This window comes from Schistocerca gregaria, chromosome 2, assembly GCF_023897955.1.
Source record: "Schistocerca gregaria isolate iqSchGreg1 chromosome 2, iqSchGreg1.2, whole genome shotgun sequence".
In the NCBI taxonomy this organism is placed as follows: Eukaryota; Metazoa; Arthropoda; class Insecta; order Orthoptera; family Acrididae; genus Schistocerca; species Schistocerca gregaria.
In genome coordinates, this window is record NC_064921.1 from 431,444,650 (window position 1) to 431,460,303 (window position 15,654).

The 15,654-nt window shown below is 46.0% G+C and overlaps 1 protein-coding gene across 1 annotated transcript; it reads left to right on the forward strand.

The window, feature by feature from the left end:
- Positions 1 to 355: 355 nt before the first annotated feature.
- LOC126324585 (uncharacterized) lies at positions 356 to 15,390 on the forward strand. Its single transcript, XM_049995073.1, has 2 exons — positions 356 to 419; positions 14,845 to 15,390. The coding sequence occupies exons 1-2, from the start codon at positions 356 to 358 to the stop codon at positions 15,288 to 15,290; spliced, it is 510 nt and encodes a 169-aa protein (XP_049851030.1). The 3' UTR covers positions 15,291 to 15,390.
- The last annotated feature ends 264 nt before the right edge of the window (positions 15,391 to 15,654 follow it).

Sequence of the window (15,654 nt, forward strand, 5' to 3'; positions counted from 1 at the left end):
TTCGTCGCGGTCACTTAGTCATTTTGCATACTACGTGACCAATTGAAATTGTGAAAGGGTGTGTCCGAACTGTACGGAAGCGCCAGTGTACATTTCCGCATTTTGATTGCGCGACTCTGCGGCGTCACCGGCGGCGAGTAGGCGGGGCGTTGGGCACGTGACCGTGGCGCCAGATCGGACCATCTATTTTCGCAGGCGACGTCCGCCCCGCCCCCGAAAGCCGTCCGTCGGCGACCAATTACCCTGTCCTGTCTGCAGAGGATCCGGCGACAATCCTCGCCGCGGGGAGCCTCGCGCCCGCCGTATATAAATGGGGCGCGGCGCACGCCGGACCACATCGCAACCCGCCGCCCAGATGTCAGCACCGGTGGCCGCCGCCCTGATCGTCCTCTGCTCAGCCACTGTCGCCGCCGGACACGGTGAGTCTGCACCCTGAGCCACCCGCCCACACTCAGACGACCGCAGTATACGCGTATACAGGGTCTTACAAACTTCTAGGACTTGTAGAGAGGAGTGAGTACGTAATATTTTGAATAGTAACCAACAACAATTAAAATCGCTCGAAAGAGGAAAAGCCGCTGGACCTGATGGGATACCATTTCGATTTTACACAAAGTACGCGAAGGAACTTGCCCCCCTTCTTGCAGCGGTGTACCGTAGGCCTCTAGAAGAGCGTAGCGTTCCAAAGGATTGGAAAATGGTACAGGTCATCCCCGTTTTCAAGAAGGGACATCGAACAGACGTGTAGAACTATAGACCTATATCTCTAACGCTGATCAGTTGTTGAATTTTGGAACACGTATTATGTTCGAGTATAATGACTTTTCTGGAGACTAGAAATCTACTCTGTAGGAATCAGCATGGGTTTCGAACAAGACGATCGTGTGAAACCCAGCTCGCGCTATTCGTCCACGAGACTCAGGGGGCCATAGACGCGGGGTTCTCAGGTAGATGCCGTGTTTCTTGACTTCCGTAAGGCGTTCGGTACAGTTCCCCACAGTCGTTTAACGAACAAAGTAAGAGCATATGGACTATCACACCAGTTGTGTGATTGTATTGAAGAGTTCCTAGGTAACAGAACGCAGCATGTCACTCTCAATGAAGAGTGTCGTAGGACCATTGCTATCAACAATATACATAAATGACCTGGTGGATGACATCCGAAGTTCACTGAGGATTTTTGCGGATGAAGCTGTGGTATATCGCGAGGTTGTAACAATGGAAAATTGTACTGAAATGCAGGACGGTCTGCAGCGAATTGACGCATGGTGCAGGGAATGGCAACTGAATCTCAATGAAGACAAGTGTAATGCGCTGCGAATACACAGAAAGAAAGATCCTTTATCATTTAGCTACAATATAGCAATCAAAATATCCACGGGTGTACTGCCGGTCTATAGTGTCCAACGGGCACAATATTTCGGCGATCAAACATGTCGCCATCATCAGGTGAACTGACGGACTGAGCTCCTGTGAACGTGCCGGCACGGAGATCCGTACGCTATGGCTGCTCAGGGGGAACTGAGTGCCGGCACGTTCACAGGAGCTCAGTCCGTCAGTTCACCTGATGATGGCGACATGTTTGATCGCCGAAATATTGTGCCCGTTGGACTCTATAGACCGGCAGTACACCCGTGGATATTTTGATTATCAAATACGCCGGCAGAAACTCAAGAATCATACAATATAGCAGGTCAGCAACTGGAAGCAGTTAATTCCATAAATTATCTGGAAGTAGGCATTAGGAGGGATTTAAAATGGAATGACTATATAACATTAATCGTCGGTAAAGCAGATGCCAGACTGAGATTCATTGGAAGAATCTAAGGAAATGCAATCCGAAGACAATGGTAGTAGGTTACAGTACACTTGTTCACCCACTACTTGAATCCTGCTCACCGGTGTGGAATCCGAACCAGATAGGGTTTATTGAAGAAATATAGAATATCCAACGGAGAGCAGCGCGCTTCGTTACAGGATCATTTAGTAGTCGCGAAAGCGTTACGGACATGATAGATAAACTCCAGTGGAAGACTCTGCAGGAGAGACGCTCAGTAGCTCGGTACGGGCTTTTGTTGAAGTTTCGAGAACATACCTTCACCGAGGAGTCAAGCAGCATATTGCTCCCTCCTACATATATCTCGCGAAGAGACCACGAGGATAAAATCAGAGAGACTAGAGCCCACACAGAGGCATACCGACAATCCTTCTTTCCACGAACTATACGAGACTGGAATAGAAGGGAGAATCGATAGAGATACTGCAGGTACCCTCCGCCACACACCGTCAGGTGGCTTGCGGAGTATGGATGTAGACGTACGTGTAGATGTCTGGACACGTACCGTTTCAATTCTACGACTGTTTCAGTACAGGTGTTTAATTCATCCGCTTCTGCTTGAGCAATTGAAGTAGGCGTGCTGAAGTACAGTTATTATGAGGGCTGTTCGGAAAGCAAGGTCCTATCGGTCGCGAAATGGAAACCACATTGAAAATCCAAAATTCTTTATTTGCAACAGTTAGCCACACCTTCCAACTACCTCTGTAAATAGTCGCAGCTACGGCTTCTCTGTATCCTCGTTACAGAAAGCAGCCTGTGCTTTCAGCCAGTTATCTACGCTGGTCTGCCTTTCATTGTTTGTGCCAAAATATTGTCTTCGTAGCCCACGGTTGAAGTGAGCAGCGATGAACATGGGAGGGAGCAAATTAAGAGCTGTATCGTGTTTGATCGCACACTTCCCATCGAAAACGGTGCAGGAGCGTCTTCATTGCCCCTGCCGAATGCGGCTGAAAGCTGTCTTGAAGAAATAAACGCATGACATTTAAGTTAAGTGACCTGCTTTGCTGCAGTCGAAATCTCTTACCAGACCCACGTACTTGGGGGGAGACAATGTTGCTTTAGGCATTTCTACGTGATCAAAGTTCCATCCGATTTTCACAATGGTTTCCATTTCGCGCCTAGTCGGACCTTAGTTTCCGAATACGCCTCGTGAGTAAGAATTCGAAAGCCAGTCTATCGAAACATCAATTTATCACTTAAGCAGTTTCATCTGTATTAACACTGGAACATTACCTTCTGTACATTCACTACGCTGTGTTACTTTTTGTTCTGCAATAACGTGAACACGTAATGTTTTACTGTTAACATAAACAAATGTTCTTAATTGATAAATGGGTGTTTCTTTGTGTTTCCTTCGGAATGCTGACTAGTAAAACAATGTAAATGTCGTGTCGCCGTGCGGGATTAACCGAGCGGTCTTGGGCGCTGCAGTCATGTATTGTGTGGCTGGTCCCAGCGGAGATTCGAATCCTCCCTCGGGCATGAGCGTGTTTGTCCTTAGTATAATTTAGGTTAGGTAGTGTGTAAGCTTAGGGACTGATAACCTTAGCAGTTAAGTCCCATAAGATTTCACACACATTTGAACATTTAAATGTCTTGTGACCAGGGCCTCGCGTTGGGTAGGCCGTTCGCCGGATGCAAGTCTTTCGATTTGACGCCACTTCGGAGACTTGCGCGTCGATGGGGATGAAAAATGATGATGATTAGGATAAAACACAACACCTAGTTACTGAGCGAAGAAAAACTCCGACCCAGCCGCGAATCGAACCCGGGCCCTTGGGATTGACATTATGTCTCGCTGGCGGCGAACATTCTGACTACTATTTGCACTGAATCAAGCCTAATTCAGTTCCTCAATCTGAAGTTGATGAATTAAACATCTGAACTGAAACCGTTCTAGAACGGAAACCGTACGTTTCCGGTCAGGGGTTCCTACTCAAAATATTATGTATTCACTCCCCTCTATAAGTTCTAGAACTTTGTAACGGGAATATCCGAACACCCTGTGTTACTACACAGCTAACTCGGTCCACCATCTCCCGGCCACAGTGGCAGTTTGCCTATGTAACGCAACAAATTTTTGGTTTCCAGTATTTGATATATTTATTTGTTGACCGAATTTGAAGATTTAAATTGCTGCCATAATGTACTCTTTAAGGAGTTCAGGGAGTTAGGAGTAAAAGTGCAGATATATTATCTTAGTATTGCACTGCAGATGTATTATGTTAGTGTTAACTTCATTTGCAGACTAATAATTATAGCTGTTACAAGCAGTGTGTTTTTAGGTTGTTGGGATTTTCAAGTAGCTGTGCGCAACCAAGCCATTAACGTTTATCTTCCTCGGGGCATCAAGTCAAGTATAGAAGCGTTGACATGCGGACGCAAAGTGGTAAGTCTACACAGATAGGCGTATTCCAATTCACAGCGCCGTTTCGGCCGTTCGTAAAACACCAGGTAGTAAATTTTATGATATGTATGCGGGAGGACCATTAGACACAGAGAAAAACCCCAACTAACACACTGAAGTAGGTACGTTTTAAAGTGCCACCTATCACAATACTCTACCTATGTTCCTAAGAATCTGCACAATCTTACGTTAAACTTTAACAACAATGAGACAAATATTACAATTAAAACTGTGTGTATGTACTGAGGTAGCGTAATTCACGGCGTGCAAATTACGCACACTATATTCAACCAGTATTTGAGAGTGAAAGCACTTTGCAACTACCAACAAACTTTACACATAATTTCAAACCTTTACGAAACTTTTTCTCTCTGACTACCGTCCACAAAATAATGAAAGGAACAAAATTCATCACCTACTACATTTTCGCTATTCATGCAGTAAAACTACAGTTCCATCGTTAGAAGCACTGCAGAACAGTCACGGATGATGATTTCATAATCGCTTTCACGTTAATTCCAAAAGAGCCGAATTCGGTGTTCGACCAGTTGCAAACGTATGCCCAGTTGATTACCATTGTTCCTTTCTTTGTGAGTGACGAGCTGACTTTGATGGTACAATATTAATGGAAATTAGTGAATTTTGCTTTGGAATTTTTGTATGAGAGCGTGTTTGTGTCGCGGAAAAATGACCGTCTGTATATCTAAGTACCTAACCTAATCTCTCTTATCTTATTCCCATGTTCCTCATTCTAAGTATACAGTGGTGGCGACACACAGTCTTCTTCAAAGACATGTACGATAAATTTACCGAACACGGTGTTGGAAGAACTAAAAAAAGACTAAACTCCATCTGAGCAAGCCTCGGTAGGCCCGACCTACCGCCGTGGCATCCTCTGCCGATAGGTGTCGTCGGATACAGATGCGGAGAGGCGTGTGGTCAGCACAGCATATCCTGAACGCATGCCACTCCGGTAGTTGTCAGTTTTCGTGACCGGAACCGCTACCTCTCAGTCAAGAATCTCCTCGGTTGGTCTCTCAAGGGTTGAGTGCACCCCGCTTGCCAACAGCTTTCTGCAGACCCAAATGATCACTCATTCAAGTCTGCAAGAAGTACGTCGAGTTTATTTCGAAGATTGTCACTTAAGTCCTCGGAGAATTTCTGTTGCACTTACGCACGGGCTGTACCGCTCTGCTACGATCCTAGAACCGGATCCCTGGATTCGTTGGATGTCTGTTGCCAAGGGTACATGATAAGGATTGCAAACTTTGGAACAATAGTGTAGATTTTAGTCGTACTAATGTCGTGTATGCTATTTCGTTTTCGTGGCGTTCCATTTCCTACCGCGTCTTAGTATTACCCTTAAATACTCATATGATACGACCTACTTAATAGGGCCACCATTAATCATGTAATCAAATAGTGTCAGGTTCTTCCTCTATAATATAGTCGTTATAGTACATTTATCCACATTTAATGTATGCTTCCATTCATCACAGCAAGAGGTAATTCTGTCCAAGTCTTTCTGCAATTACTTACGATTTTTCTGCCCCAATACTTTCCTGTACGCAACAGCTTTGCAGCTGTCGGTCTTACAGTGCGACTGATCCTGTCTGATAAATCGTTTCCGTATACTGAGCATGTTAGAGATCCTATTACGCTTCCTTGAGGCTCACCTCATGTCACTTTCGTTTCTGTGGAACGTTCACCGTACACTGCAATATATTTGGTCCTACCTGTCTATTCCTCGAACCAGTCACGTATTTGGGACGATACTATATATGATAGTATTCTGCTTTGTAGTCGCCGGTCTTGCACAGTGCCTATCGCCTAACTCCCCAGATTAGCTAGCCTTATTTGTTGCAACCATTGATTTATCCGATGTTGTTTTTCTACTGCAGGCTCTTGGAGTTTCGTGTGCTATAAAAAGCTCAGACATGTATTCCGCATGTGCTGTGTCACCTGAGAGGCTGTTCCCGATGTTTACTGCGCAAGTCACCTGTAGAGGTAAATGACCCCTCGAGTGGAACAGTACGTATTATCAGTCAGTGTTCCTTATCTGAGGAAGAATTTTCTGAGAATGCACGTTTCAATCACAGGATTGTATGATAGTGAATCATGGACTGTAGCAATACCGGAAGGAAAGAGGATCGAAGCGTTTGAGATTTGGTGCTACAAAAGAATGTTGAAAATTACGTGGACTGATGAGGTACGGAATCAGGAAGTTCTCGTCATAATCGGGGAAACAAGGTTCGTATGGCAACAAGAAACAGTGTCCTCAAACGTGTTCTCCGTCTGGTTTCCTAAAACCGAACGAGAGAGCGAGTCAAAAAGTGGACATGAGGCGCTAGTAAGGATCGAACCCGAGCCAAAGGCTTAGCCGTCTCACGTGTTTTCATCTACGCAGTGAAGATAACTGATACTAATTGTATTTACCTAGTGGCTTGAATTTTCACGCACAATGGCGTGACTGGCTAACTTCAATGCTAATTAACTCGGAATCGGCACAAAGTACCGAACGTTTTTCTCAATAATTATTTCTCAGTTCAACCTACCCTGTAACACACTTACAAGCCCTTTACACTATCTCTTACGAATTTCACACTGAAGTTTCATTTAAATTCTAAGGAAATTCGTAATTCTGCCAGAAATTGTCATTTCGAGGAAAAAGGATTGTCGTTGGCAGAACTCTGAGCTGTTTTACAGCATGCGTCTCTACAGAGGACGTTAAACGTATCTGAGCTATTGATCCGTGTGGCATGATGTTCGACCCCGAAATACGCTGGCAAAATTATTGGCTCACTGCAGTGCTCATTCTCATGATGTAGTTGATGCTCTGAACAACGCAAATAAGAGACAGATTGGGCTTCACACTTTTAAAGCATTCAGAATCAACTAATTACCGGAGAGACACCAACAAGTCGTTTTCGAACTTTCTAAACATCACCTCTTCTCATAGACACGCCCATCCTAACTGTAGCAGGGGTACCCTATTCCCACATAATGTCCTGAGTCGTGCTTTTATGTCACGCCTTTTCACCCCAGAACCGTCATCCATAGGGGTGCTAGGGGGAATCTTAGGGTCACAGTAAATTTTTGCTGTGCGAATTTTGGTAAAAGTTCCTTTAGGTGCTACACTGATATGGTAAAGTCACTGTTTTTGCACCCCTCCTCCCAACCCGAACGCTAGGGATGAAACGCTATCGTGACTGTCACTAACAAATCTGGTGCCCCGCAAACTATGAATTTGATAGTAAAATCGATTAATATCGGTTGTTATCGAATAATTTTAGGTGTCAGGTCTTCTAATTTCCACACCCGCCCCTAGAGCTGGTTGGGGTGAATTATCACCATAATATTTTATACAACTGTTAATGTACCATTTATACACAATTTTTTTTTTGAAATTGTGAGTTGAGATTCTATGCACCCCGTTTTCACCCCCTCTACCATGGAAGGCTGGTGGTTCTCATTGCCACAGAAATTTTCACGGCCATGTGCACAATAGCTCACCAAAGTTTCATCGCAATCGGATGCATGGTAGGAACTAACAGAAGACCGAGAGATAGTCATTCATTTTTAAATACACTAACGTCGAAATGAAGGACGAAAGTAACTTCTGCATGAAGTGTATCTGCCAAATAATACAGCATCGATGGAAGTTCGACCGTACATGGAAAGAACTGCTGCGGTATAGTACAGAAAGTAACTGAAAGAAAAACACGCTATGAAACGGCTAGAAATGACACTTTTATTCAAAAATAGTAATTACGCTGGCGTCACTGCGATTTATGTTGGGCCTCTGGACATTACAAAAAGCGGAACATGGTTCCTAGTCGGGTGTGCGATCACTACTGCCGCCAGTGCTCGCTCTGCAGTGTGCTCCCATGCAGGCCACAATGTTGGTGCGGAGTTCTTGCCAAAGCACATTCCATCGCTCCACCAGCGCTGCTGAGAAACTGTAAACAGTCGTATGAGCATGTCTACACGTGATGCATGGGATGTAAGTCTCGATAATAGGTAACCAGGTCTATTCGCCGAATATCCTCTCGTTCCAAGAACCCCCCTCCTGCATAGAGTGACGCAGTCGTGCGTTGTCATCCATAAAAGTAAAGTCAGGGCCGAATACATCCCTGAAAAAACGCACATGAGGAAGGAGCGCAGTTACATAACACCGTTGACCAGGGAGTGTACTGTATTCAAGGATTTGGTCAGTACACCCATGCAACATTATGTCTTCTCACACCGTAACACCTGGACCACCAAAACGGTCATGAATCGTGGCGACTTCAGCCGAATTGTATTGTCTTTAAAAGTATCATTTCTGTTGAACTCATTGCTTACTTGTATCAGTTACCTTTTGTACTGTATTGTAGCACTTCTTTCTATGTGTTGTCAGAGTTTCATCGAGACAGGGGCGGGTCTTGCAAAATTTTACCGATCTCCTACAATGTGGTCGCCTCTAGTCTTTTGAGTTACAATTGCAGTAACCGTAACTGAACTAATTATATCAATGTTATGTGTATAAGCTGAACTGTTGAAATATCTTTAAATTATGTAATTAATAGCTTAACAGTGAGAGGAATAAAATAAAATGGAAAAAAGGAGTCGGTAAGAGCAGGAATTGAAGCCGACGCTTGAACTGCCAGTCTGTGCGTTAAACCATTCGACCATGGAGCGGTAACGGCAGCAGTTCCTCAAAAATCCCTCGTCCCTTACGCTTGCACAATAAGCTACATGCAGATTTAAAGAGAAATACTGACCTGGTGCTGTGAGCAACATAGCACTCGTAGTGCTACAAGCGATGGCGCCTCATCAAAGCGTGCGCAGTCGAAAACAGACGGCTGCGTCCCTTCTCAGAGTTGATTGTAGCGCGGCTGACCGTCATTTCAATACTTGACACTGGTTTCTAGTTATCGCGGGGAGAGCGCCGCAAATAATGTTTTCGTCCATTTTATTTGCATATCAGTACACATTCAAAGAGATATGGGGTAACTTTGGTGGAATTTCCAGCTTGCATTCAAAGAGAACTGTCGTAATTTTAGTACGATTTGCGTCTCGCATTCAAGTAGAAATGACACAACTTTAGTGCTATATTTACAGTGTTCTGTAGCACATTAGCAGAAGATAACCAGTCACGGCTGCATCGAGGTGTGTTACTGGACAGTGATCCATCATGCGAAGGCGGCTGCTGTGACCTTGCGGTTGTAGGCGCTTCAGTCAGGAACCGCGCGACTGCTACGGTCGCAAGTTAGAATCCTGCCTCGAGCCTGGATGTGTGTGATGTCCTTAGGTTAGTTAGGTTTAAGTAGTTCTAAGTTCTAGGGGACTGATGACCTCAGATGTTAAGTCCCATACTGCTCAGGGCTATTTGAACCATCATGCGAAAGTTAGAGTCTACGCAGGATATGATGGCCGGAGCGCAGTGACGAATTTTCTTTCGAAGTGCTGAGTGAGTTCATTCGTTTGTTCAGAAGAGGAGGCCGACAGTTTTTGCCCCTTTTGGCCGGTCGGCGATGACAGAATAGAGAAGCAAGCACTACAATCTTTCTAAAGCGATTAAGGTTTAAATGTCAGCCTCTTGATGAAGTGCCCGTCATTTCGTTAAAGTTCATAGTTGCTGCGACAGTTGGATTTAAGTAATACACTGAGTAAAATTCGAAAACCTTGCACTGATAAATAGGGGGCGGCATGATTTGGCATTTGGTGCATATTACATAAGAAGTTACTGTGTATAAGAGTTAGCTAACATACTGAATTTTTGTTTACACTTGGTTGGAGGTCTTTACCTGCCACCTGTCACGAGAAAACTGATCTTATGTGGCGCATTCTTTTGCGATCGCGATAAAGCCAGTACGAAATATCCAAAACGCTGCTCATATCTCATAAACAGTTTGAGATATCGAAACGAGATTTTGATAAATGTCAGCGCACGAAGAAAAGAGCATTTTTCTGCATGATTAATAAGCAGAATTTAATTAACTACCGTATTATTACACTAATTACTGACTTTAACATTGGAAGAATGTAATTTTTAACCGCCATCGACAGTTCGTCAAACAAGAAATAGTGTAGGTTTTGGAACGACGTAAGTGAAGACATTACACGTTGATATTAGTACTGGGGATGTGCTTTTCCATTAGCTATTGACCTTACTTTCTCTCAGTTCCTCACTTAATAAACCACTGTTTCAGAAATTTGTCAGAACTGCAACTGCACAAGATGTCCGTGAGGTAACGATGTGTAACCTCCACTGTATTTTGGCGAAAGAAGCAAATTTTAACGTGGTGACAATGGATATGTAGGTTTGACTCAAAATTTGCCACTCACGACGCTTCTCTGAAAGGTACAAATGGTTCACAAGTCAGGCGCAAATGAATCGATATTTTTGTTGCGTTTTCAGCAGAAATCTTTTTAGATACTAATCAAAGCAGAGGTGACAGTAGATCTTTGTGCATGGTCAACATGCAAGTGTGGGTGTGGAGGGGCTCCACTTCATATTCGGCAAATTTGTAGCGTAGACTGTAGCGCTTCCTTCCCAGGGTCCAGTATTTCGCCTACAGTGCGCTGCCCGCCTGCCCGCAACCCCCACCACTGCCGCTCTCGCCTCGCTTGCGCTACCGACCACGTTATTCTGCGCGCACTCTACTTCCGTTGTCAAGTTTTGCTTATCATTGTGTTAGGTTATACTATTATTTAAACTAGTTGTCACTTGACAGGCAACGGGCTGCAGGGCTCCCGCCACCAATAAACCAATGGCAGCCGGCGCTGTCGGCTGCCACTGCATTGCCACTTCGCTCTGCTGACCTTACTAGAGCATTGTGCCAGCCAATCCTCAGTGAGCCGTTGTAGACGTGCGGGTGAGAGATTTGAGTGACTTGTAGCTTCGCGTGTTTACGATGTCTGATGAAAGCAGTCACTAGAGAGGGAGGCCGAGGCTGCACACTCCTCGGAAACCTCCAAAAAGTGGCTGACATGGCGTCGTTATACGCAGTCACGTGCATGAATACGTGTCTTCCTTAAAGGAGTATTTTGAGAGAGAGAGGGATGCAGGAGGACCTCTCGTTCCTTTGGACAAGGTGGTGGAGCGAACTGCAGCTGCTCTGCAACTTAGCGAACGATCAGTAATAAGAATCTGCAAGGAGAAATTCACAAAAGAAGGGTCACGTGATCATCTAAATTGGAGACACCTAGGAAAAAGAGGCGACTAGAAAAGAGGGTCACAAAACTTGACTCTTTTCAGGAAGATGCCATTCTTCGTCAAATGTACGCATTTTGTTCGAGGAAGGAGTATCCAACACTCAAAAACCTACATGCTACCTTCACAGCGGCTGACCTGTTTCAGGGCAGTAAATCGTCTTTGTTACGAGTCGGGAAAATGTTAGGATTCCGCTATAAATCCATCTCTGGCAGAATGTTACTAATGGAACGCCAAGATATTGCATTCTGGCGATGCCGCTTTCTTAGAGAATTAGTGGGGACAAATTTTGATGATATTCTTTGGCTTGATGAAACGTGGATGAATGCAGGACACAGTTAAAAAAAAAGGCTGGACAGGCGGTACCATCAGAGGTAGTATGGCAGCTCCGGTCGGCAGAGGAGAAAGGATAATTGTAGCACATGCAATAAATTCAAAAGGTTTCATTCCAAATTGTCTGCTGCGATTCAGACCTCCGACTACCACGAAGAGATGAACCACAATACTTCTGTGAAATGGTTTGAAGACTGTGTGCTCCAGAACTTAACAGAAAAACTCTATCATTGTTATGTATAACGTTCCTTATCACTTAGTAATACAAGATAAAGCACCCACAAAGGCAACGAGGAAAAACGACATTGTTAGGTGGTTACAGAAACATAAGGTACAGTTCGACAGTAATTTGACAAGGGCAGAATTATTAGAACTTGTATCGCAACACAAGCCACAGAACCCGATTTACATTGTGGATGAAGTAGCAAAAAATACGGGCATAAAGTGGCCAGATTGCCTCCTTACCATTGCCATTTCAACGCAATAGAGCTGATTTGGGCTCAGGTTAAACGGCATATTGCTGCAGAAAATAGGAAATTCACATTAACCGAAGTGGAACGCCTTTTGAAAGAGGCAATTAAAATTGTGACATCGGAAGACGCAGAAGGTAGTGCATCACGTGAAAGGAGTGATACAGGACGCATGGAACGATGAAGGTATCTTACGACAAAGTGGCGAAGAGTTGATTATATCTGTCAATACGAGCAGCTACAGGCGTAGTTCCAGTGTCTCTGACTCTGAATTAAGCGGTGTTTTCGCATTATCTGCTTAGTGTGTAGTGTACTTACTGCCTTTAAATATTGTGAATTTATTTCGATTAATTCTTGGTCTTGTTGTGAGACTAAGAAATACTATTTGGCCAGCTCTCGTCATCTAGTTACGGTAAGTTAGAGTGAATTTTAATTCTATTTCATTTTGTATATACACCAAGATGTTATTCAATGTGTGTAATAGTTTACGAGATTTGCAACTAAAGAAGAAAACTTTTCCGGACGCGAAAATTTCTCACACTTCAATAGTTAGTGTAACAACGGTCCTAATTAAAATTAAGAATAGATATTTGATATGCTTTTAGATACCACTGATACCGTTACGTAAATTTCAAAATATTTACATAATATTTATAGGAGATAGAGATTTTAAACGTCATACTTGTTTCGAGTTCAGTACTGATAGGGTTGCTTAAAAATGCTGTTTTCAGAAATTTATACACAGGAAACGTAATGCACTACGAAAACTTTTAAGGATTCTTTACCGAGTGCATTACTTTGGTAATGAATGGAGAAAAATACACTCCTGGAAATGGAAAAAAGAACACATTGACACCGATGTGTCAGACCCACCATACTTGCTCCGGACACTGCGAGAGGACTGTACAAGCAATGATCACACGCACGGCACAGCGGACACACCAGGGACCGCGGTGTTGGCCGTCGAATGGCGCTAGCTGCGCAGCATTTGTGCACCGCCGCCGTCAGTGTCAGCCAATTTGCCGTGGCATACGGAGCTCCATCGCAGTCTTTAACACTGGTAGCATGCCGCGACAGCGTGGACGTGAACCGTATGTGCAGCTGACGGACTTTGAGCGAGGGTGTATAGTGGGCATGCGGGAGGCCGGGTGGACGTACCGCCGAATTGCTCAACACGTGGGGCGTGAGGTCTCCACAGTACATCGATGTTGTCGCCAGTGGTTGGCGGAAGGTGCACGTGCCCGTCGACCTGGGACCGGACCGCAGCGACGCACGGATGCACGCCAAGACCGTAGGATCCTACGCAGTGCCGTAGGGGACCGCACCGCCACTTCCCAGCAAATTAGGGACACTGTTGCTCCTGGGGTATCGGCGAGGACCATTCGCAACCGTCTCCATAAAGCTGGGCTACGGTCCCGCACACCGTTAGGCCGTCTTCCGCTCACGCCCCAACATCGTGCAGCCCGACTCCAGTGGTGTCGCGACAGGCGTGAATGGAGGGACGAATGGAGACGTGTCGTCTTCAGCGATGAGAGTCGCTTCTGCCTTGGTGCCAATGATGGTCGTATGCGTGTTTGGCGCCGTGCAGGTGAGCGCCACAATCAGGACTGCATACGACCGAGGCACACAGGGCCAACACCCGGCATCATGGTGTGGGGTGCGATCTCCTAGACTGGCCGTACACCTCTGGTGATCGTCGAGGGGACACTGAATAGTGCATGGTACATCCAAACCGTCATCGAACCCATCGTTCTACCATTCCTAGACCGGCAAGGGAACTTGCTGTTCCAACAGGACAATGCACGTCCGCATGTATCCCGTGCCACCCAACGTGCTCAATAAGGTGTAAGTCAACTACCCTGGCCAGCAAGATCTCCGGATCTGTCCCCCATTGAGCATGTTTGGGACTGGATGAAGCGTCGTCTCACGCGGTCTGCACGTCCAACACGAACGCTGGTCCAACTGAGGCGCCAGGTGGAAATGGCATGGCAAGCCGTTCCACAGGACTACATCCAGCATCTCTACGATCGTCTCCATGGGAGAATAGCAGCCTGCATTGCTGCGAAAGGTGGATATACACTGTACTAGTGCCGACATTTTGCATGCTCTGTTCCTGTGTCTATGTGCCTGTGGTTCTGTCAGTGTGATCATGTGATGTATCTGACCCCAGGAATGTGTCAATAAAGTTTCCCCTTCCTGGGACAATGAATTCACGGTGTTCTTATTTCAATTTCCAGGAGTGTATTTTGCTGTGACACCAATAGTTTTTCAGTAATGAGCGAACTCGAGAATTTAAATGGTTTCAAACAAATTAACGTAACTCTTGTACTAATTAAAATTAAGAATAGATATTTGACAGATTAAGAGACATTGTAGAGATATACATCATATGTGGGTTTGAAATTTTTTACTTACTTTTTGTATAAGATACAGGCTTTAAAACGATTTTCTATCGCCGGGGGTAGCGATGCGCTGAGGCGGCTGCCTCCAGCCAGTGCTTGACGCGACAACGCCGCAACTTCGCAGCGCAAACGTCAAGTGACAACTACTTTAAATGAGACTACAGTTGGATGGTGAAGAGCGGCGTGTCGGTTCGCAGGCGGCGGCGGCACCGGCAGCGGCTGGGTGGGCCGCCGCGAGGGCGACTTCACGCCGCGGCTGGGCCGCGAGTCTGCGGAGCAGGGCGCGGCGCCGCAGTGGCAGAGCGCCGAGGAGCAGGTGCTGTCCGGGCCGTTCGTGCCGCGCCTGGGCCGCGGCGCCGCGCCCGCCGCGCAGTTCAGCCCGCGGCTGGGCCGGCGCGACCCGCCCGCCGACGGCCTCGTGTGGCTGCCGCTCGTGCCGCGGCTGGGCCGCCGCCGGCCGCTGCCCGCCCCCGCCCCCGCCCCCGCCGCCCCCTTCGTCCCCCGGCTGGGCCGCGACTCCTCCGAGGACTGGGCGCAGCCCTTCGTGCCGCGCCTGGGCCGCCGCCTGCAGCAGTACGGCATGCCCTTCAGCCCCCGCCTCGGCCGCGACGCTCCCGGCCAGCTGCAGGCGGACGAGCAGTAGCCCAGTGTGCCTGGCTGAGGCGCAGCATGCTCACGTCTAGTGCTGCCTGTCGACATCGCCTTTCACTGTAGCTTCTACGCAATAAATCGATTGATGCATATCTCACTGTATTTTTGTGACCTACCCATTCCACTGCAAAAGCATCTTCTTCTATTTTTTAAGTTAAATAAACCATCCTTTGAGTATACGGAAGAAAAATTACCAAATGCCCGTATGTTTCAGGTGATGTTATTTTATTTAGATGATCTGTTTCGGCATGTCATTAAGGGGGGGTAGGAGAGGCACCACACGACACTTTAATTTCCAGTGTCTATATTTTTACAAATAAATACATAAAACTTTGTCAGCACGACCAGGAAGGATT